General features: G+C 42.1%; 1 protein-coding gene across 7 annotated transcripts in view; it reads right to left on the bottom strand.

Moving 5' to 3' along the window:
- Positions 1-22,696, bottom strand: part of DOCK3 (dedicator of cytokinesis 3) — a 608,703-nt gene that overhangs the window by 73,078 nt on the left and 512,929 nt on the right. For all 7 annotated transcript variants that reach the window (XM_045990868.1, XM_045990865.1, XM_045990867.1 and 4 more), the window contains exons 15-24: positions 20,534-20,658; positions 18,746-18,908; positions 18,101-18,207; positions 17,358-17,529; positions 16,896-16,993; positions 14,191-14,274; positions 13,019-13,119; positions 8,933-9,014; positions 4,284-4,454; positions 1,035-1,227 (exon numbers count right to left, since the gene is read on the bottom strand). In XM_045990868.1, the coding sequence (XP_045846824.1) occupies positions 1,035-1,227; positions 4,284-4,454; positions 8,933-9,014; positions 13,019-13,119; positions 14,191-14,274; positions 16,896-16,993; positions 17,358-17,529; positions 18,101-18,207; positions 18,746-18,908; positions 20,534-20,658 (1,296 nt within the window). The remainder of the gene's footprint in view (positions 1-1,034; positions 1,228-4,283; positions 4,455-8,932; positions 9,015-13,018; positions 13,120-14,190; positions 14,275-16,895; positions 16,994-17,357; positions 17,530-18,100; positions 18,208-18,745; positions 18,909-20,533; positions 20,659-22,696) is intronic.

Raw genomic sequence — 22,696 nt, 5'->3', positions numbered from 1 at the left:
GGTTATGAAGGGGCGGTGGGGGGGTGTGGGGGGGGGGGTGGGAGGTTCAGGAACCAGGTGGTGGGTAATAGGGAGGGCACGTACTGCATGGAGCACTGGGTGTGATGCCAAAACAATGAACACTGTTATGCTGTAAATAAACAAATAAAAATAAGTAAATTAAAAAAAAAAGGGGGGACATTTATTCAGCATTGCAATTGTGTGTAGCACTTGGTTGAGAGATAATTGTTCTTATACTTTAAATGTCAAACAAAAAATTTTACTACCCAAAATTCTAATTATAAAAATTCTAATAATTGTTTTGTTAGCATTTCAGATTTATTTCTGCGACCTAGAAATTTATTCTATGATCATGACATTCCATTTAAAGGATAAGGCTCATACTGATCTTAACATTTGGCCATTGAGTATTTGGCACCCCTGACAGGCTGATCATGCTGACTATGGTTTCAGGTATGAATACAGAGTTCTTCCAGAAAGGTAGTTTGGGCTGTTTATTATTTGCTAGGCTGTCCTGACCTCTTGGGGAGTGGAAGGCTCATGGTCCATCTCTTAACTGATGCTTAGAGGCTCTTTCAAAGATAGGCAAGGAGTCTATCTGACTGGTGCAACAAGGAACAAAGTAAACACGGTGGGTCCTCAGGGCCCCCTTTCAGGGTCTCTCTTATTTCCTTGACTTACACTTATCGTCTTGGGCTACACCCTTCTCTCTTGTTCCCTCTCCTTTCCCATCCTGCTGGCGGTGTGGCAGGCCCTGCCCTTGGCAGCTGGTTAGACTTGTGGGCCTGCAAGTTGCTCTGCAGGCCAGCACATGGGCATGGCCCAGGCTGTGGGTTCCTAGGGATGAATCATGAGTGAGGCAGTAGGCCTCCATCTTGGCTGCATTATCTAACATAGTTTCCCAAACCCTCTGCATTTTTAGGGCCACAGGCTTCTTGCATGAGCCCTGATAAAATGGATCCTTTGATTATCACTTGATAATTACCCTGGAAAAGAAGAAAGGTGAGTCTGACTCTCATCCCAACTTGATTTACCTGAGAAAGAAAACAGGCGGCTATCCACAGTCCTGGCGATCGACTGGAGCTTCACCACATCCATTGACTGCCCAATGTGCACTGTACTGGGCATGCTCCCCAGAGTCCCTCTTACAAACTCTGCCACCTCCTGCACGGTGAACATTTGCAGCAGCTCGTCAAAGATAGTTGGGAAGGAATTAAGGAGTGCAGCCTGCAGAAGCAAGTGAGCCTGTGGTTAGGGTGGAGTTAGGTGTCTATCTCACATGCTCAGACAATCATATGAGGAGTCAAGAGGCTGCAAAGTCACTGCAGCACCCCGGCCTCGTAGGGGTTCCTCCTGGGTCTTTGACTCCACACATCATTGTTGCACTCCTGGGGCATGGAACAGAGTAGCAAAAAGGAAACTAAAACGAGAATATTTGCTGGGGCCCAGGCCACTTGAAGCTTTCATAACTTGCCAATATATTTGCTGGCAAGAGAAGGGAATATTAAAAAAAAAAAAAAGAACTCAGCTCAATATGCCTTAATAGCCGTAGCTGTTTTGCTCATAAAATGGATTTAGATTTTTTGTCGGTCTCTATGATCAAACTCTCAACATTCTAATTTTGGTCTCAAATTCAAGCCAGGGACTGCTCGAATCAAATATAGCGGAGAGAGCTGAGCACCACCAAGCAGCATGAGCTGAACTCCGCTCACAGCTCTGTAGCCAGCAATCAAGCTCTGAGAACTGGACCATTTTCCCAAGATAGAGACATTTATTTGAAACCATGAAATCTGAAGCCTTTGTAAATCGTGTCCTTCTGTGATGCTTGGCAGTGTCAAGTGTAAATCCACAAGGGTGGAGAAGGTATGGGTTTAGTCAGCTAGGGGCTCTTGAGAACCGGTGGTTATGTTGGCAGAGAATTCGGCAACTGGTGGAAGTGTGTGTTTGGAGACTTCTCTTCATGGATCTCAGCTCTGGTAGACCCATGTAGTGGTTTCTTCAGGACAATCTTATAATAGTTCCAGAGCCTTTCAGAGACGGGGTAGTATAAGAGAAAGAGAATGGGCTGTGGAATTAGACAGACATGAGTCCACCTCTCAGCTTTACTACTTGTCTGTCATATAACCTTCAGCAAGTTACTGCCTAATACTCTGTTTTCTCATCTATAAAATGAGTATGATGTTATCACTTGTCTCCTGCTATTGGCATGAAAAAAATTCGATGCATGAAGTTTATTTCCAGCAGAGAGGCCAGCACATCATTGGTCTTCGAGAAATACTGGTCCTCCTTTTCTCTAGTCTACCTGGTAGCAACATGAAGGCAGCTTTCCTCCCTCTCAGTCCTCTTACACAATTAACCCAGAATTCACAGAGGGGAATGGAGTGTCACTGTGAGAAGGTGAGAGTGCATTCCTCCCATGTGGCATGTAGTGAAATGGGGGTGGGGGGAGTGCGGACTATTTTCCTCGACTGCTTCATTAGGCAGTAGACACTGGCCTAGAGCGAGTAAAAATTCATGCCATGGGGAAACAGATCTGTTATCATACCGCAGTCTGTGTTCAGGCCGGGCCCAAGGACAGAACTTAGATGAATTCTGTCTACAGATTTATAAATCCCTGGGATATCAAAGAGATTTTTTTTTTGTGCAGAAATTAGAACAGCACAAGAACATATTATCACAAGCAGTTAGTATAAAAGACAAAGGGGAAAAAGCAGGCCTTTCATAATCCACAACAAACAGTAAATATTCTCGTAAATGTTGAGATTTCCTACACTTATGCACCAGGATAGAAGGACAACTGCACCTGAACATCTCCTAGTGGTCAGAAGCAAAGACATAAAATCTGACTGAACCATGAACTTGCTGAGAGATCTGAAAATCATGAAACATGAGCCTGACGCCAAAGAAGGTCTGCTCCTGACTAGATCTGAGCTCTCCTGATGTGACAGGAACATGCCACTGAGTACAAGGCATTATCAAGTTCTCAGAAAGCATATCTGCCTTGTTCTGCTAGCTACCTCTGAGCCCCCTCATCTCTGCATACTGAGGGGAAGAGCAGGTGTCCTGGGCCTTTGTTGGCAGGAACAGATGGGCAGGAGGAGAGATGGGAGGAGGAAGATAAGTTGTGTGGGGTACTTCAGAAGGGAGACCATGGAATGATCCTTTTTTTACAGAGACACTTGGAAACCTTCCTTGAGGAATTCCCTCTTTTATAAAAAGTCTAGCTCACAGTTGTTCACCTGTTCTCTGGACCAAGGGGCTTAAAGCCAGGTGGCATCAAGGGCAGCATAGGGATGTGGAAAAGAAAAAAAAGGAATATTCTAATCTTAAAGAAGATATTTAAACACACATTTGCACTCACGACAGCCCCGGCAGCAACTGAATGAATGGATGGGAAAGTGATCTTTTGAGTAATAACTGACTTCAAAAAATCAAAGAAATACATCTATTAGATAAAATTCTGACATTTATGTATAAGAGAGAATAACCCCCTTGTGACTGTGGTAATAAACAATATCCTTGATCCTTTCTAGGGTGAGGCTCTCTGGAAAAGGTAACAGATTAACTGACTGGACATTTTTAATATAAAGAAACAAATTTTCTTCCCACATTGATATTTCTAATAGAACCTGATCTTAATTATTAACCAAAGTTTTCTAGTTGATTCTGCCCATTTTATTCTTAACTTCTGGAATGGATAAGTATTAATCTAGGCTTATTTTTAAAAGTTTTTAAAATTAACACAGTAATTAGGAAACAAAATTCTCTATACGTTCTGAATATTCCCTTTAAATAAGATGCTCATAAATGACAAATAGTATGGTTTAGCTAAATAAATTTGGCCTAAAGAGGGCTTCTGAGAATAAAGTTGTGCTTCTTCACCATAAAGCCAGTGGGCTGTTTTATATTTGGCAGTTGGGGCATAGCTGGCTTTGAAGTAAAAGTAGCATTGTGGGGGCGCCTGGGTGGCTCAGTGGATTGAGCCGCTGCCTTCGGCTCGGGTCATGATCTCAGGGTCCTGGGATCGAGCCCCGCGTCTGGCTCTCTGCTCCGCGGGGAGCCTGCTTCCTCCTCTCTCTGCCTGCCTCTCTGACTACTTGTGATCTCTCTCTCTGTCAATAAATAAAATTAAAAAAAAAAGTAGCATTGTGTTCTATTAGGTATTTCCTTGCAAATCACCCCTCACCCAGTACATAGGAGTTTGGCAGAAGCCAGAGGACAAAGAAACCACCTGCTAAGGCAGACAAGAATCCAGCAGCAAAAATTCCCTGCAGCTCACAGACCTGAGTGAAAAGGAGTGTTTCTGAGTTTCTGCTGTCCAGACTGAGCACAAACCGGATGGACTGGAAAAGTTCTTGGATGCTGGACTGGAACTGTTCCTCTTCCATCCCACAGGTGGCTCGGGAATACAGGATCCTGGATTGCACAATAAACTTGAAAAGGTACTCCAAGGCCTGGAGGTGTGGGAGCAAAAGGGATAGAGAGGTGTTGAAGATGGTCAACAACTAACACAACAGGGAATAAAGGGCTATGTAACCATAAATTCTATCAAAACCAGGTGATGGGCAAATTTCAACTGTGGAGACAAGCACTTTTTTTTTTTTTTAAGTTTTTCTCAAAAGTCCAAACGGTCACTGAGCAGCAGCTGTCTTCTGCTGCTCAGAATCACCCAATTAATTCACCACTGTTTTTGTGGTTCTGGAAATGAGGAACCATAGACTGTTATGGGAGCAGCTGAATTCAAGAATATATAGGATCAAAAGAAAATTTATTATCTTTGCATTTGTTTTTTCAGGTCTGGAAATAAGAGGTTTCAAAAGCAATGATGTAGCTTCTCTTACATTTGTTCTATGAAGGAAAAGTCCTTAAGGAATCTTCTGTACTTTTGAGATATAGCTAGGCCCTGACATGGTGGCAGCCTTCTCGCTGGGGTCAAGTCTGGAGAAAACTTGCCCCAGGTAGCACAGCCCGAGGGGACCTGACACATTCACTCTCCATCCTCTTCCAATACATGGCACCTTCCATACATAATTTTTGATGAATGTAGGAGATCAAGCTCCCATAACACGTTTTACGAGCAGAATCTAATTCTGAGGAGTTCCTGCCACTTGTCCCAAACTTATGAGCACAGTAATTATTTTTAAAAGAACAGACTGAAAATCCAAGCCTATGCTTTCCAATCGAAGAAATGCCACAGATTTCCCAGACACTGGAAAGGCCGAGACACTGGGGAGAAACTTATCCAAGGATGAAACAAATGGAGTGCAGCTACTTGAAATATATAACAGGAAATAAATCTCAAGCTACCTTTCATGACATATGTCTGTATCAGAAGCTTTGTTTTGTGGCCTATATAGAATTCAGTTGGCATTGTAGAATGGCTAGGTCAGAAAAATGCATCTTTCAAGGTTTGCACCAGTAGAAAAAAATCAGTGTGTGCCTTCACCAGCATAGATGTTATAGCCTCTGTTCTAGTACCTTTTAATGCCTCACCTGAAAAGAACTGGCAAAATCTGTGCTACGTACTCTAATTTTAAAAAGGAAAATGTTTTCCTCATGACCAGTTTTTTTTTTTTTTTCAGTTTGATACAGCTAACAGAAGAGATGTACTGAATGGCTTGAAACATCTACTACTTTCGTAATGAAAGGCAGAAGCAGACAGCAAAATTGCTGCACTTCCTGGTCATGAGTGGTAGAGCCTATGAAATTTGTTCAAAACTCAAGGGTCCTCCCAACACTGTGCAGAGACAATGGAAAACATAACTGTGGGTGAAGCATCTGCTCTGTCCAGTTCTACTTAAGTTCATAAACTTGAAAGGAAAAGAGATACTACAAGTTATTACAACCTTTCTATCACTAAGAAGATCCATCGTGCCTGCTCTTTCCTCTTCATGGTTCCTTGGGGAGACCTGAGGTAGCAAAAAGTGTGCTATCTTTTTAGGACACCTTGCCAAATACCATCCTCAAACCCACCAAAGATACCTTCAACAGGCCATTCACAAGGGAACAAACAAAATAACCAAGTAAGAAAACAAAGGACTCTTTATTTTCATCTTCCTTAGTGGTCAAACATTCTTCGAAAGGCCATGACTTTGAAAATGAAAGGAAGAGATGGGATATGGGTGGCAAGATGTATCGAATCAAGAGTAATAAAGAAGAAGGGGTTTCCTGGTCCACACCTTATCACACCAGAATGAGAGCTGCCAGGCCAGGACCATGTGTATCCTGTGAAGGATGAAAAGAGGATTGGATAGTGACTTACTGGTTTAGTCAAGAGGACTTATGAACTAAAATTTGATGAAGAGGATTGGATAGTGACTTACTGGTTTAGTCAAGAGGACTTATGAACTAAAATTTGATGAAGAGGATTGGATAGTGACTTACTGGTTTAGTCAAGAGGACTTATGAACAAAAATTTGATGAAGATGGCCTGACAAAACCTTAGTACTGAATGCATTATTCTGAGATGTCATTCAAATAAGCCTGAAACGATGAGAGTAAGTATGAAAGTACCTCAGAAAAGTGCTCCCTCAAAGGGACCTCTTGCTTCTCTCCACCCAAACTTGATCTTCCTGAGGTACATCTCCCAAAGTAACCAGCCCAGCTGATCTAGCCACAGCCTCAGAGCCTCAGTTCTTCCTTTCTGTCACCTTCCATCCAATTCAACAGTTGAAATCCCCTGCTTTGGTCACATCAGCCACAAAGCCCCTGCTTTGGTCACATCAGAGTTTTCAAGAAAACTCAAGCTTCCCAGGACTTTTTTTTTAAAGAGAAGGAGAGAGAGGGAGGGGAAGGGCAGATGGAGAGAGACTCTTAAGCAGGTTCCTTGCCCATTGCAGAGCCTGATGTGGGACTCAATCTCACAACCCTGAGGTCATGACCTGAGCTGAAATCAAGAGTTGGAAGTTTAACTGACTGAGCCACCCTGGCACCCCTCCCCCTGCCATGAGGCTTTTAAACATGCTGTTTCTTCTGTCTGGAGTACTTATCCCTTAGCTCTGAACATTAATTTCAGCCCAGAGGTCACCTCATCAGAGAGGTTTTCCCTAAAATCTTGATCTGAAGTAAAACTTCCTCTCCAGCAGTCTATCCTATGATCCTGTTGATTCCCTTCATAGTATTCATCAAAGTTTTTTTTTTTCACTGACTTTATATATTTATTCATGTTATATGTTTGCCTGTCTTTCCAAAGAACTTGCATGGAAGTGCTATAAAGGCCTAGCCTTTTCTGCTTGGGCCCCTGCTGAGTCCCCAGTGGCTCCTACAGTGTTTGACCCATGGCAGCTATGAAGCAACATCAAGTGACTGACTAACTGAATGATTCTTAGGAGAAAACAACTTCTTCTGTGATGGCTTCTCCAGTATCCTGAGCAATTAATTTTGAGACCCAAAGAGAATCCTTTGAATTTAACTCAACTTTTATCCTCTCAAATATCATATGAGACACCTAACAGGTACTGGGTTAAGAGACGAACAGAACCTGGACCCTGCCCTCACATCACACTCAGAACCCTGCTCTACACCTGTGCTCCTGCGTGCTTCATTGGGGAAGTTTTCTTCAAGAGGAGAGGCCTGTCTTACTCGACTCGTCTTTGTATCCTAGCACCCACAACAGATGCTGACTGCTTTGTCGATATGTATTATATGAAGGAGCACAGAAATAACAATTGTGGGCCTTGATTTTTACAGAATGTACAGAGAAGAAGCAGGGGAGCACAATCTTATGATTTGATTTTGCCTTCAGTCTGATGACACTTGGGGAAACACCTGTCTCACCTGTTACCCTGTGGACAAGAACAGCAAGAGCACAGGCCCAGTAGTACTCACAGCAGATGATGTGATATTAAAAGGGGACAGAGAAAAAGCAGAACAACTTTGTTGCCATTCTTCTTTTATTGCTAACTGGAAAGGGTGGGAAAGACATACTTAAAAACAATTTTAAAAAAAGTAACTTAAGAACATGAAAATGTAGGGGTGGAAAGGGAGAAAGCTTGGACTTGTGAGTTCCCAGAGGATATGGCAGCTTTCTCTAAATAGCTATCTGGAGAACTGTCAAACAAAAGAGGGATCGACATTCTCATAGATGATTCTCTATAGTAGAAGCAGTACCATGCAAAGAAGTTACCAGAAGTGAAGTTAACTCACAATGAGGATGGTTCCCTGAAAACCGGAGCTGCCTAGAAATGCAAAAGGCTGCCTTATCATGGAACCTGTCCACGCAGGGGTGCTACCATGGAGGACCGTGGGTTCCTCCAAAGGTCAAGGTTTTAAGATTATCTTCTCAATATATCCATATATAGTGCATTCACACTGAGTTCTTTCCACTTAAAATAGTTCTAAAAAAACACAATGTGTAGTAACCACTGAACAAGGGAAAGTGTTGGAAGATCTTAATTCTAATCACTGTTGCCACTAACACTAGTTTAGAAGGAGATATGATGCTTTGGCCACTGGATGGATGCTGTTGGCAACAACCAGACAGGATGGACGGCCAGGAGCTGCATGCTCATCATCCATCCTTCTGGCCTTAAGATAACATTATTAGGGGGCGCCTGGGTGGCTCAGTGGGTTAAAGCCTCTGCCTTCGGCTCAGGTCATGATCCCAGGATCCTGGGATCGAGCCCCACATCGGGCTCTCTGCTCGGCAGGGAGCCTGCTTCCCTTCCTTTCTCTCTGTCTGCCTCTCTGCCTACTTGTGATCTCTGTCTGTCAAAGAAATAAAATTAAAAAAAAAAAGATAACATTATTAGGCATAAAGATCTTCTGGGGCAAAATCAAGGTGAGGAACGGGACTCACGTGGTCCCAGGCGTTCCTAAAAGCAGGCCAGTGTCCTAGGATGTCTACACTTGTCCTGCACACTATAAACCATTGCCATTACTGATAAACAGCTGCAGGGTGGGCCCTTTGTGTACAGTGAGCTCAGTACATTACCCGCATGGCTTCCTGAATGTGGTCCTGTCGAATCAGTTCTGCTGAGCAGTCCATGTACCATTTCAAACAGCGGATGAGCTCCCTGGGAAAGAGAACAGTTCCAGATACCCCACTTTAATTCAAAAGCAATGCAGCTTGAAATTTCTGCAGCCCAGAATTAGCCACACAGGAATAATATGCTGCTGATGAGTCAGAACGGAGTGATGGGTCCATTACAGCTGTGGGATCTCCAGATCATCTGAGATCAGACAACATACCTCACACTCAGACAATGTACCTCATCCATAGAGTGCTTCATTTTAATTAGCAATTATAATCATTCTTTCTCTCTCCCTGGCCCACATTTCTTCTTTGATTATAAGAAAGTTTTCCCAAAGTCCTGGACTTTGCGTGCATATTTGTTTTGTCTAAACTTGCTGTGTCTCCAGAATAGACCACAATGACTAGTAAATAGTAGACAGAGATAAAGGTATACGGTCTGGTGTGCCCCTCCTTGTTCCACCTTTATCTCATATATTTTATTTCCTTAGGACCAAGAAACCTGAGTGAAGGGAGATGATAGATCAGAAGGCCTGTTCCTCATGTGGCAACAGGGTACAGAATTCAAGTACAGGCCTTGGTCAGACAGCAGGGTTTATATCTGGGGCCTATAAATTTCAAGCTCTACATCCTTGGGCAAGTAATTTGATCCCTCTGTGCCATTTTATTCATTTAAAATGCAGAGGAAACAACAGTACGCTTCGAAGTTATTGTGACTATTAATGAGGTGATGATATGCTTAAACCACAGCATGGTGCCTGCTCTGCGAAGTGACATCAAAGCGCCAGAGTTCCAGGGACTCCACAGCCTCATCACCCTTGGGTTTTACTTGTATTTCCAAAAACTGTGCTAATTCCACAGAAGAAAGTGATGACTTTTTAAAATTGCGTTAACAGTTTCAGATAACCTCGGTTTTCCATGTTAACTATTTATATCTTTTATCAACTTTTTATTTCTTTGATATGTATTTGTGGGTGCTATATTTACCTATTCACATGTTTCTCATGGAAAATGTAAGCCTAACTTTTAGTAGCCTTGCTGGTATTTCTTACAAGGAAAAGTATGACACCTGTGTAGTAAACTATGGTTTAAAATGAGAGCTCAAAGACTACAGCTAAGACCCCATTCAGCCGTGAAAGATTAGGAATAAGGCTTGCTTTTGCCACTTCTAGTCAACATAGTACTGGAAGAACAGTTAGGCAAGAAAAAGCAGGAAAAGGCATTCAAATTGGAAAGGAAGAAACAAAATTATCTTTGTTTGTAGCTGACATGGTCTTACATGTAGAAAAACCTGAAGATTTCACAAAAAATCTTTTAGAACCAATAAATGCAAAATTTATCCAGCAAAATTGCAGGATATAAAATTAAGACACAAAAGTCATTTGCATTTCCATACACTTATAATGAGTACTTCAAAAAGGAAATCAAGGAAAAAAATCCATTTGTAAGAACCTAGATGTCCACCAACAGATGAATGGATAAAGAAGATGTGGTATATATCTATCTATCTATCTCCTATGCAGCCATCAAAAAACCCAAAATCTTGCCATTTGCAATGACATGGACAAACTAGAGGGTATTACGCTAAGTGAAATAAGTCAATCGGAGAAAGACAATTATCACATGATCTCTCTGATATGAACAATTTGAAAGGCAGGGCAGGGGTCGTGGGGGAAAGGGAGGGAAAAATGAAACAAGATGGGACTGGGGAGGGAGACAAACCATAAGAGACTCTTAATCTCAAGAAACAAACCGAGGGTTGCTGGGGGGTAGGGGTTAGGGAGAGGGTAGTTGGGTGATGGACACTGGGGAGGGTATGTGCTATGGTGAGTGCTGTGAAATGTGTAAGCCTGATGGTTCACAGATCTGTACCCCTGAAACAAATAATACATCACATGTTAATTAAAAAAAAGTAAAAAAAAATCCATTTGTAGTAGCATCAAAAAAGAAAACAATATTTAGGACTAACTTAACCAACGAGGTGAAAGACTTATAAACTTGTACTTTGAAAACTATAAAATGTTGCTGAGAGAAATTAAAGATATTAATAAATGGAAAAACACTCATGGTCATTGATTGAAAGACTAAAACTATTAAGATGCCAACACACCCAAAGTGATCTACAGATTCAATGCAATCTCTTATCAAAATCCCAACAACATTTTTTGCAGAAATAGAAAAATTCATTCTGAAGTTCATATGGAATCTCAAGGGTCCCCAAATAGCCAAAGCAATCTCGAAAAAGAAGAAAAAAGTTAGAGGACTCACACTTCCTGATTTCAGAACCTACTACAAAACTACAATAACCAAAATAGCATGGTACTGGCATAAAGACAGACATACACATCAATAGAATAACAGAGCCCAGAAAAATCCTCACAGAGATGGTCAAATGATTTTCAACAAGGGTGCCAAGACCAATCAGGATAGTCTTTCCAATAATTATATTAGGAATACTAGATATCTATGTGCAAAAGGATGAAGTTGGATTCTTACATTACACAATAAACAAAAATTAACTCAAAATGCATCAAAGACCTGGGGCACCTGGGTGGCTCAGTGGGTTAAGCCTCTGCCTTTGGCTCAGGTCATGATCTCAGGGTCCTGGGATCGAGCACTGCATCGGGCTCTCTGCTTGGCGGGGAGCCTTCTTCCCCCTCTCTCTCTCTGCCTGCCTCTATGCCCACTTCTGATCTCTCTCTGTCAAATAAATAAATAAAATCTTTAAAAAAATTTAAAAAAATGCATCAAAGACCTAAGTGCAATAGTGAAAACTATAAATTAAACTTGTAGACAAAAATGGGAGAAAAGTTCTATGACACTGGATTTGGCAATGATTTCTTGGATATGTCATGTCACTAAAAGCACAGGAAACAAAAGAAAAAGTAGATATGTTGGACAACATCAAAACTGAAAACTTCTGTACATCAAAAGACACAATCAACAGAAAGAAAGACGATGGGAGAAAATATTTGTAAATCATGTATCTGACAAGGTGTTAATATCTAGATTATATGAAGAATTCTTACAGCTCAACAATAAAAAATGAAACAATCTGTTTAAAAAATTGGCAAAGGACTTGAATACATTTTTCTCCAGAGAAGATCTACAAATGGTCAATAAATACGTGAAGAGATGCTCAACATCATTAATAATTAGGGAAATGCAAATCAAAACCACAAGGAGATACCACTTCACACCAATTAAGGATGATTACTATAAAACCCCCACTCCTCCCAGAAAAACACAACAGAAAATAGCAAGTCTTGGCTTGAGGACATGGAGAAACTGGAGCCCTTGAACACTGTTCGTGGGAATGTAAAATGGTGCAGCTGCTGTGGAAAACAGTATGGTGGTTCCTCAAAAAATTAAAAATAGAACTACCTTATGAACCAGTAATCCCACATCTGGGTATATGTCAAAAAGAATAGAAAGAGGGGTCCTAAAGAGATATTTGTATTCCCATGTTCATAGCAGCATTATTCACAATGACTAAATGGCGAGAGCAACCCATGTATTCATCAATCAGTAAACAAAATGTGGTATATATGTATAATGGAACATTATTCAGCCTTTAAAAGGAAGGAAATTCTGACACATGCTACAATGTGGATGAACCCTGAAGACATTATGGTAAGTGAACTAAGCCAGACACAAATAGACAAGTATTACATGATTCAATTGATACAAGGCACGTAGAACAAACACATTCAGAGACAGAAAATATAACGGTGCTTGCCTAGGGATAGAGGGAGGGGGGGTGAGGGGAGTTAATAGTTACTGGATACAAAAGTTCAGTTTTGCAAGCTGAAAAAGTTCTGCAGATGGATGGTGGTGATGGCTGTACAACAATGTGAATATGCTCAATGCCACTGAGCTCTACACTTAAAAATAGGTATTTTATACTCTATGTATTTTACCACAATTAGAAAAAAAAATAAGTAAAAAAAAAAGTCAGCTGACTGAATGGTGGTTGTCACTGAGATCTTTTTAAGCTTGTCCTTCTATTCAAACCAAGTCCTAATAATGGTGCCAAATGGAACTTACTTGTATGCCAGGGCTCCAGCAAAGTGTTTCTGGATGTATGTGTCCATTACAGGCCGGAAGTGGAAATACTTGATGTCTCTGAGCAGGTTGATGATGAATACCTGGAGGAGATGGAGGGTACCAGGCTTCACTGGAGGCCCTGGACTTACCTCCAGCAGACAACAGAACTCTTGCTTCTTTAAGGAATGACAAACTGTCAGTGTTTTTTCTAGTGTTCCCCATGGGCAGAGAATGGAAGATTTCTATTCTGGGTCTATTTCTGTCCTGTCTGCTCTATTCCTATAGGCCCCAGCCTCTGAATTCAGACTTGGGGCTCATCTGTCTGTGCCAGTGTTAATCTGAGTTTTCACAGTAATGCTAGGTGGGGTAATACAGATTAGGAGAAAGCAAAACAATACTCGTGCATGGTGGCATAAATACAAAGGTGTTTCAGAAAACTTGGAAAATGGAAGAAAAAAAAAAGATTATTCTTTGAGCCAGCTCAGCCTATGAAAGGCTGTGCCCTTCAGAAATGGGGCTGGCTGCCCAGGAGAGCAAGGAAGAAGAAAAGCCAAAGGGGCAAACTATGCACGTGTCATTTTAACTCCTGCCTCTGCTCCTCATCTGTTAGGTAGACTTACAGTATGAGGTTCCCCTTGAACATACAGCACTCCTATGGGACAGGATCTATTAAGCTAAATGCACTGAATGTTCAAGCCACATTCCATTCTCACTAAGCAGCTGTTGGAGATTCCGGTTCCCAAACAACTGCACACAGGGACAGAGTGTGATGCTCAGACCAGCATGGGTGAGGACTCTCTGCTCTTCCTGCTGGTTATATCCTACTGTGCAGGTGAAAGTACAGGCCACCTAGTCTCCTATATTCATCTCTGAGCATATTGGTGGTGTGTAGGCCTCTATTTCAGGGGCTAGGCAACTCGACTACAGTGATGAGACTGAGTACCAGAACTACAAAGTTGAGGCCTGGACCTGACCAGGCTGAATTATTCAAATTTGATGTTGGGATCTCTCTGATAAGTTTGTTGGCTGGTCTTCCTTGGGTCACTCCTCAGCCCCTTTTCTACATCTGTACCTTCTATTGACTCATCCTAATAAACTGCTTCCCTTGGATTTTGAAAAACATGTGACAGAAATAACTAACAAAAAAGGAAGTCAGGAAGGGTGAGACTTACCAAAGACTGAAACACCAACAGGCCATATTTCTCTGTATTATCATCCAAAATCACAAAGAGTGTATCTAAGATGTCTTGCAGAAACTGTAACATAAAAATCAGAGGGCTCATGTCTTAGGACCTTGTACACATGGTCAAACTTGCATACACCAGTGACTTTAATTTCCCAATAAACAATATAAAAAATCTAAGATCTCAAATCTTACTTAAAAAATAATCAAATATTCCACCTCCACCCAACTAAGGGATAACTAGGTGGACTCAGGGTGTTTGTGTACAGCCCAAAGGGTCCTGAGAGAGATTTGGAAAGGCCTTTTCTCTTGGGTGAGTGCTAAACTTCTAAGGAAAGAACAGTGACCTAAAAAACACAGGACACCCATGTTGAATTGTAACTTTGAAGTAATGAAAATCTAAGTGGTTCTGATGCCAAATTTATTTTGAGAAAAAGAATTCACTTTCCCAGAACCCCCAAAAGTGCTGAAGTCCCCTTACTCTCTACTGTGGCTTAACTATAGAGGACACTTGAATGAGGATATGGCAGGTGAGGCTCTAGCTACAGAAACCATGTTTTGGTCTAGAAATCAGTATGCTGGGAGAAGAGAGAAAGCTGCTGAGATGGCTATCAGGGAGGGTAAAAGATCTAGAAGTACCATTTTGTTTTTGTTTTTTGTTTCTAAGATGCAAAATCTAAGGGAGAAGATGATAAATGCTCATGGATACCAGCAGTCTTTAAAAATCAAATCTAACATTCTGTTGGTCAAAAGGCAACTGAATGATACAAAGTTTACAATTTATTTCCTAGCAATATCTGAAGTTGCAGGCGTGGATGGGCAGTATTGGTCACAGGCTGAAGATTATTGGTGCTAGGTGATAGGTACTCGTAGGGTTCTTTCCACTATTTTACTTCTGTGTATGTTTGAAATATTCTAATAAAAAGTAAAAAATTAATTCTAGCAGATTCTTTTCACACTCTCCTCTGGTGGCTTGAGATCAATTATTGATACCAAAACCAGATATGCTGATAGGATATTTTCTTATCTGGAATTCAACTCAGATTGAAAAAGATTACAGATTTTAAAAATACCTTTCTGTTTACTAATTGATATTTTAAAATACGTTTAAAAGAAAAAAATGCCCTGAGAATAAACTGATCTTCAGTTTCAAAAACTAGTATTAGCAGGGGTGCTTGCGTGGCTCAGTTGGTTCAGTGCCCAACTCTTAATTTCAGCTCAGGTCATAATTTCAGGGTCATGGTCTGAGGGTCTTGATCTCAGGGTCCTGAGATTGAGCCCATGTCAGGCTGTGCTGGGTGTGGAGTCTGCAGGAGATTCTCTTTCTCGCTGCCTCCTACCTAAACTAAACAAAGCAAAGCATGGAGCACTGGGTGTGGTGCATAAACAACGAATCGTGGAACACTGAAAAAATAAAATTAAATTAAAAAAAAGCAAAGCAAAACAAAACTAGTATTAGCTTAAGAGTTCTTTTTAAAAAGATTAATTGATGAAAACAAAATTCAGACTGACTTCATGAAAATACATAGAGGTACACAGACTTCAAAACTGTTTCTTGTTCGAAGATACCATGTATGTTACTAAGTCAATGGTGCTGAAAAATGAAAGTATCTACAGAGTTATCCGTGCTCATTGATTTGGTTTTATGATGAGAGAACTAAGAAAGCTCACTGAAGCACAGCTGCCTTCTTGAAATTTAGTCTCTATCCTACAGTCCACTGCTCGTGCTGATCGTCAAAGGCAACTCTACTGTCCTCAGCAGAGTTCAGTCCACTGTGCTGAATCCACCTGGGGGGCTTACACCATCAGGGAGTACCTGTGGGTTTTCTTGAGCTAAAGCCAGGTGGGCAAACACTCCACACAATGCAGAGAAGCCCTGTGGAAGATGAGGGGGGACTGGTAATGTTGTTATCAGTCTGCTCAGCCATTAGATGGGAAATGTCATAAAGGTACCTAGAGAAAGCAGTTCAGACAGGGAGTGGGGAAGGGTCCTTAGTATGGACTCTAAGTGAGAGACGGGGCAAAAGCAGCAGCTCTAAGTTAATGGAGAGTATTTAGAATTCTTCTAGATAATCAAGCCAGTAGAGCAAGAAAAGCCTCGGGCTAGATTTGCGGTTAAAGTGTTACAAATAAGGAAAATGAGGAAGAGATCTAAGGAAGGGAGAGGAGACAGCACAAAGCATTGGGTGTGTTTCTGAGACAGATGCCTTGACCACTGCCCTCTCATTATTGTTGTTTTTCCTAGGAAGAAAAACAATCAGAAAATAGGGTTTATGACTTAAATATAGTTTCTAAAAGGTAAGAAGCCAGGTGTGATACCTCCTTTAAAAGGAGAAGCTAACAGGAGTGCCTGGGTGGCTCAGTAGTTAAGTGTCTTCCTTCCGCTCAGGTCATGATCCTGGGGCCCTGGAATTGGGCCCCACATGGGGCTCCCTGCTCAGTGGGAAGCCTGCTTCATCCTCTCCCACTCCCACTGCTTGTGTTCCCTCTCTCTGTCAAATAAATAAAATTCTAGGAAAAAAAAAGAGAAGCTAACAAAAAAAAAGGAGAAAAAAAGGACAACTTTATTTCTACTCATCTAGTTATATTTCAAGACATGGTCTTAGTGGGGGTACCAGTAGAAATCAAGGAGATGTAAGGACTTCTGCCCAGATTCTTGGTCAGGCAGCACGTATGAATTTCTGGAAGCCATACCTTAACGATTTCTTCCCCACTGACATGCCGCAGCCGCCCTAGGATGTCCATGATCCGGTCTGGAAAAGCCTTCCATTTCAGGAGAGCCAGGAGGTCCACTAAAAAGCAAGTGCAAAAGATGGTGAACATTGGCTATGCCAAGGACAAGCAAAGCCCAGACCCTCTCTGCCCAGTGGAAACTGGAGGAAGAGAAATAGTCACAAGCATTATGACAGCCTCTTTAGTGCCCACAAGACCAAAGACACATCTGTGAAATCCAGAGGCATACTCTGGAGCTGCTGAAACCACGGCAAACCTTACAGGCTACTATTGCCAAGTGGTTCCTCCAATTTCAGGTGAAAAGAATGCCCTCATAGTGGCATGAAAAAGCAACTAATTCCTGACTCCCTTAGCATGCATCAGCAACATGAAACCAGACACTGAGGACAGGGAGGGCAGCCCCCTGCAGATCCTCTTGCCTACCGTTCTGCGTGAGTTTGGTGGAGGAGAGCTGGGTGGAGATGAAGAAAGACTCTTTGGTGCTGCGCTGGAAGATGAGGCTGGAAGGGATGTTGGGGCAGCCATTGTAGTCCTCTTTGCAGCAGGGCAAGCCCAGGTACAGAGCATGGTTGTTAAACGTGCTATTCTCATCGCACTGTAGGCAAAGGTAGAGAATACAGAATGTTTCCCGAACCACGCCATGTGTAAAAAGCAGGCCGCAGGAGATTTTTTGATGTTGATGTTTGCTCTCATCTCCCTGAGGCTAGGTCTTGGGCCTCAGGTTCTCTTAGAAGACCGCTTTCTGACTGGAAACTCCCCAGCATGGCTCACATGCCTTTTAAAGAGAACATGTTGGGGCAGGTGGCCTCCACCTGGTGTGCAGACAACTCTGGGGGGCAGCGGCACTGTGACAGCTGACAGAACCATGATCTCAAATGGCAGGTGTCTGAACATACTAGCCAAGCCACAACAGCACAGAGGAGTTGGTAACAGACATCCATTACTTGTGAAGTGGCAGTTGGGAAGCAAAGGGCATGCTGGCATCACTTGTGAGAGGAAGGCTCCTGTAGGTAGAAGACAAAAGCCTGCCCACAGCTGTCCTGCTGTCAGCCACCATTACCCTGGATCCTTCAGCCTGCCCACTGAAAACCACCTAACTGAGAACCATGTGTGAGAGCGGTCTCAGGGGTGTGAGGGTTTAGGCGAGAGACAGACAGCCTCCATACCTTGTATACGTAGAGCTCATGGATGTCATCTGAGAGAGTGGTGCCGTCATCCCGCATCAGGGGTGAGAATGCAAAGCCAAAGAGTTTCTTTTCCCCTTTGTCCTTTGCTGCAACCAGAGCTAAGTGTTAGTTGTTTTTGCCCCTCACTTTGCTTTTTAACAGAAATTCCCGTTGTGCTTATCACCTACATTCTTTACTTCTTCGTCCCTTACTTTCATTAATTAGGTAGTTACCTGACTGCAGGAATAATGAGAAATGTACTGGACCAGGTTTCCATTTATATCCCAAGGTACACGGGCTACCTAGACTCAAATAGAAACTAGACTGCTGGTCTTGATAAAGCAGAGGCTCTTTAAGAAGCAGTTTAATATGCAGAAAGGAAACACCCAAAGGGGAATGACACCAGTAATTATCTGGTGTCTGGGTCAGACCCTAGGAAAGGCCAGCACCAGACCTCATGGTTTGAGTCACTGTCTAAAGAACAGCCTCTAATGATATCCCATCCTTGAGTACCCACTGATTCAGAACTCCTCATTTTTCTTGCCCCAATAACAAGAACCCTCTGAGTTCTCTTTCTGAGAAAAGACTTCTGAGACAATAGGATGTTCATATCCTCCAAGGGATGTGGAGAGAATTTTCACTCACTGGAACAATGTCTGAACTCGAAGCGCAGGTGGGAGCCCCGGAACCGGTCGATGGGGATGGGTAATTTGATAATCTCTCCCCACCGAGGACTATTACTGTGGTAGAGGACAAAGGAGTGATAGGAGCTCCTGTTTGGCTCTCCTGAACCCAAGCTTATGCAATCCTGAAAGAGAGAAGCATAATAAAGTGTCATCTTCCCGGAGGAAGCCCCTGGACTTCTCTGCGGCACTTGGATATTTTCTCCTTTGTGTGGGTCCTATTTTCTACAAGATGAGAAAATTCATTTGACTTAAATTCAAAACTTTTGGAGACAACTGTGTAGATGGCATAAAGAAACCACAGTCAACAATGCTCCTTCTTTTCCTTGGGGCAGAAGGAACCACACACACACTGCTCAGTAAACTGGAGGGAAGCTGAACAGTGTATCTGAATCACCAAGATAAGCTCTTCATCCTCATTCAGAAAGGAAACGGTGAACTCCATAGGAGAAGTCAACTGTACGTGATACTTTACCTGATCAGAAAATTAATTAACTTATAAACTGGAGAGAGCTTGCTTTCTAACCTTCCTTACCCTAATGTTGCATTGGCATTTTAGGTTGCCCTTGGCTGACTGTCCTAGATAAGGAAGAACCAGATTTTCTTTGACCCCATTTCCAAATATTGCCATGAAGTTGTAGTCCTGGAAGACAGGAAGTTGCAGGTAATGCAATCAGGAGCAGCTCCCTATCTGCACAAGGGTGCTGTCAGTAGCTGACAGATCTGCTGCCCTTGGTGTTATCCATGCAAACAATGGACATGCCTTAGTCTTTGAGGTAGGTTTAAAAAAAATTTTTTTTAAGTAAAATCTCTACACTCAATGTGAGGCTCAAACTCAAGACCGTGAGATCAACAGTCACATGTTCTTTCAACTGAGCCAGCCAGGTGCCACCCTCCTTCTTTTTAAAGTCAACTTATTTTCTTGAGGTGGGTTTTTAAAATGTAATACAAATCACTGTTTCTATCACCAAATAAACATTCTCCTCTATTTCCTTCTAGCTTTAGGAGATGGTTTTGACTAATTTTACTTTTTTCCTTCCATAAAATGTGGATGATCATTCCTGTTCTGCCTGCCTCACAAGGCTATTGTCAACATACAGGAGCAAGGTCTGTAAAAGAATGATTTGCCTTCTATCAAGTGCTATGCAAATGAGGCCTTGTTATTTGCCAGGGACTTCATCATGACATGACTGAGGGGAAAACTGACATACTGACGGTGGAAAAACAGCACTCCAGGTCTTCACTTCGAATGAGGAGTGACAGAAGACATACTTCCATATTTATACTGGCATTGGCTGGAAATAATCTTTTAGAGCCTGACTCTGCTGTTCCTTTTCACATAACTTGGTACCAGCAAGTGAGTGCCTAAGAGCAAGTGCAGCTTTATTAGCTTAAGGAACAAAAAGAGTGGGACCTAATAACAGTTACCAAAGTAGGCAGCTTGATGCTAGACAGAATGGCAGAAAAAGTAACATGTAGGACAGAACTAGAGGGAATAGGTCTAAATTGGAGCAGGAAGGATTGAGGTCAGACACTAGGAAGCATTTCTAAACAGGCTGTATGATACTGGAAGTCATCATCAAAGCATAATGCAGGGTTTTCTTGAAGAAAAGAAAAGGCAGAGAAGAATGTACATGCAGTAATTTGAGTGAGGTCTGCCTGAGGAGAATGGATCTCTGGATAAAGTCCATAGAATCACAAAAATTATTTCAGGATTAGCCTCCATTCCAAACTGACTGGCAAATCTTACCTTCAGTATTTCTCCATCCGCGTAAAGCACATACATGGTCACTTCAATATTCTTTTGTACACTCTTTCCCCCTCTCTCGAAATCCCCCTTCTCCAAGGTTAGGTACAGGTCATTGCGGATATCGCCTATGGGGAAAGAAATGCCATGTCTTCATGACCACAGAAGCCACACTGCCCCATTTGTATGGAGGACCAGGCTAGCATTTGGGTCCTCCAGGGTTCAGGTGGGTGCTTGGGGCATTGCAAGCTTGGTTAATAATGGTGGACATCTACCCATATCAGTGCAGCGGTACTAGGTTGGTTAGTCATGTGTTCTCTAAGTCTGAATTCTAAAGCTGTTCACCACACCTTGACCAGGATGGGAAAATGTGGGGCAGAGAATCTTCTCTCATATTATAGGTGACTACTCAGTCTCTCTACCCTCCAGGAGAATAGCCGAAATCTGAGCCTTCCAAAGGGGAAAGATTTTAGAATCAATAGGAATAACACTTAGTTTTATCATGTCTATGCCTTAACTACTAATCCCTTCTCCTTTCCCTCCAAAAAAAAAAAAAAAAAAGGTAATTTCCTTTTTCTTTTATAGGTTTTCTTTTCTCAACTCTTAACCCTTCTGAGTCTTTATAGAGGATATACTACTTTTTCCTTCTGGAGCCTTAGCTCCAAATCCCATCTCTTCCTGGAGTGCCAGATGGAGGTCACTGGACTGTCTTTTTTTTTCTTCTTTGTGTGGCATGTGCTCTAGGAACAGATGACTCTTCAGAATCACAGGGGCTAAAGCACGGGGTTGAGGGGACAATCTGTTGTGCTCTTACTTCTTCCCTGTGTTCTAACTCCCGCCCACTTTGCCAATATCTGCTGCTCGAGACTGGGCTGAAGAAGCTCAAACTGCAAGCTGAAATGACCTAAGGAATGACCATATCTGCCTTTTTTAGAGGAGTGGGTTTGTCTCTTCATGTGTAAGGGGAGCTCATTTGGGCTGCTCTAATTTTGTAACATGATCAGTTTTATCCATACATTCTAAAGAAGGGCTTTTGACTTTCAGAAAAAAATAGTTAAGTCTCTGGGGAAAAAATCTTCGAAGGAAAGTGGCAAAGGAAAACACACAAGACCAAAGTGAAGACGTGTTAGCAGCCTGAAGAATTCAACTGAGGGGTGATGGAATGATTAACTTGCAAAACAAGCCAGTTCAGAATATTCTTTCTACCTTAGTTCTTAGCAAAACTGGCCCATCTGAAAGTTCCTTTCTTGGAATTACAATAACATAAGCAGGTATTGTTTCTGGTTGGCAAGTGAGCTCTCTAGTTTGGTCAGATACATGATGATGGCTCTTTTTCTGCACAGGCCACCACCTCTCTGATTGTGGAAGTGTCTTAGTGTCTCTTATGCATGAAATATGGTAGACCAGGACCGGCATATACCTGGGTTTTGAGGTCTTCATGAGCAGACCTTCTATTCTTACTATACCAGGGACTCAGCCATGGCTATTTGGTTGCATAATGAAGCTCTTAAAATACTTCCACTCAAGTAGGGGGGGAGAGCAGCCTGTAAGAAGCAATTACTTATTCTCTGACAGCCCAGAGAACTTTCTCTAATGTGCGAAAAACATCCTGTTCCCCAAATAGCCCTGAGGCTACCATGAAGGAAAAGGAAAATTCTTTCTGAAAATCACATACAAATGTAACTAACTGCTGGCAAGGCAGGACAGCCTAGGGGGTGTCTATCCCTGCAGTTCACACAGACTTTTCTCCCCCGTGAGGAGAGCCTCTACTTGGAATTTTCATGAGTCTGGCTTGAATCTGCCTCCTTTGGACATCTCTGCTTGGGCCTTCCCAGCATATCATGAAAATAGTACTCAGAGGTGCAGGTAGGGTAGGAAAGGAAAGCAGAAGGGAAACTCAAATCCACAAGTTTGCTCCTATGGGCAGGAGATGAATAAAATCAGTCCCTGAAGTAAAATTCAAAATTAAATAGGAACTTTCCTATAGATAATTGCTATCATAACAGGATAAATGAGAGGTGGTTACACCTTGAATTTCTAACAATAGAAACAGACATTTTAGAGCCTTCTTTCGATAAAAGTCTTTGAGTTACACATTAGCTTTTCTATGGAATTTAAATAGCTATTAAATTTCTAGGCTGATTTGGCATAAAGCAAATAGAGAAT

This window comes from Meles meles, chromosome 20, assembly GCF_922984935.1.
Source record: "Meles meles chromosome 20, mMelMel3.1 paternal haplotype, whole genome shotgun sequence".
NCBI classification, from domain to species: Eukaryota; Metazoa; Chordata; class Mammalia; order Carnivora; family Mustelidae; genus Meles; species Meles meles.
The sequence above is the reverse complement of the archived record's forward strand: the minus strand, read 5'-3'. Positions and strand labels throughout refer to the sequence as shown.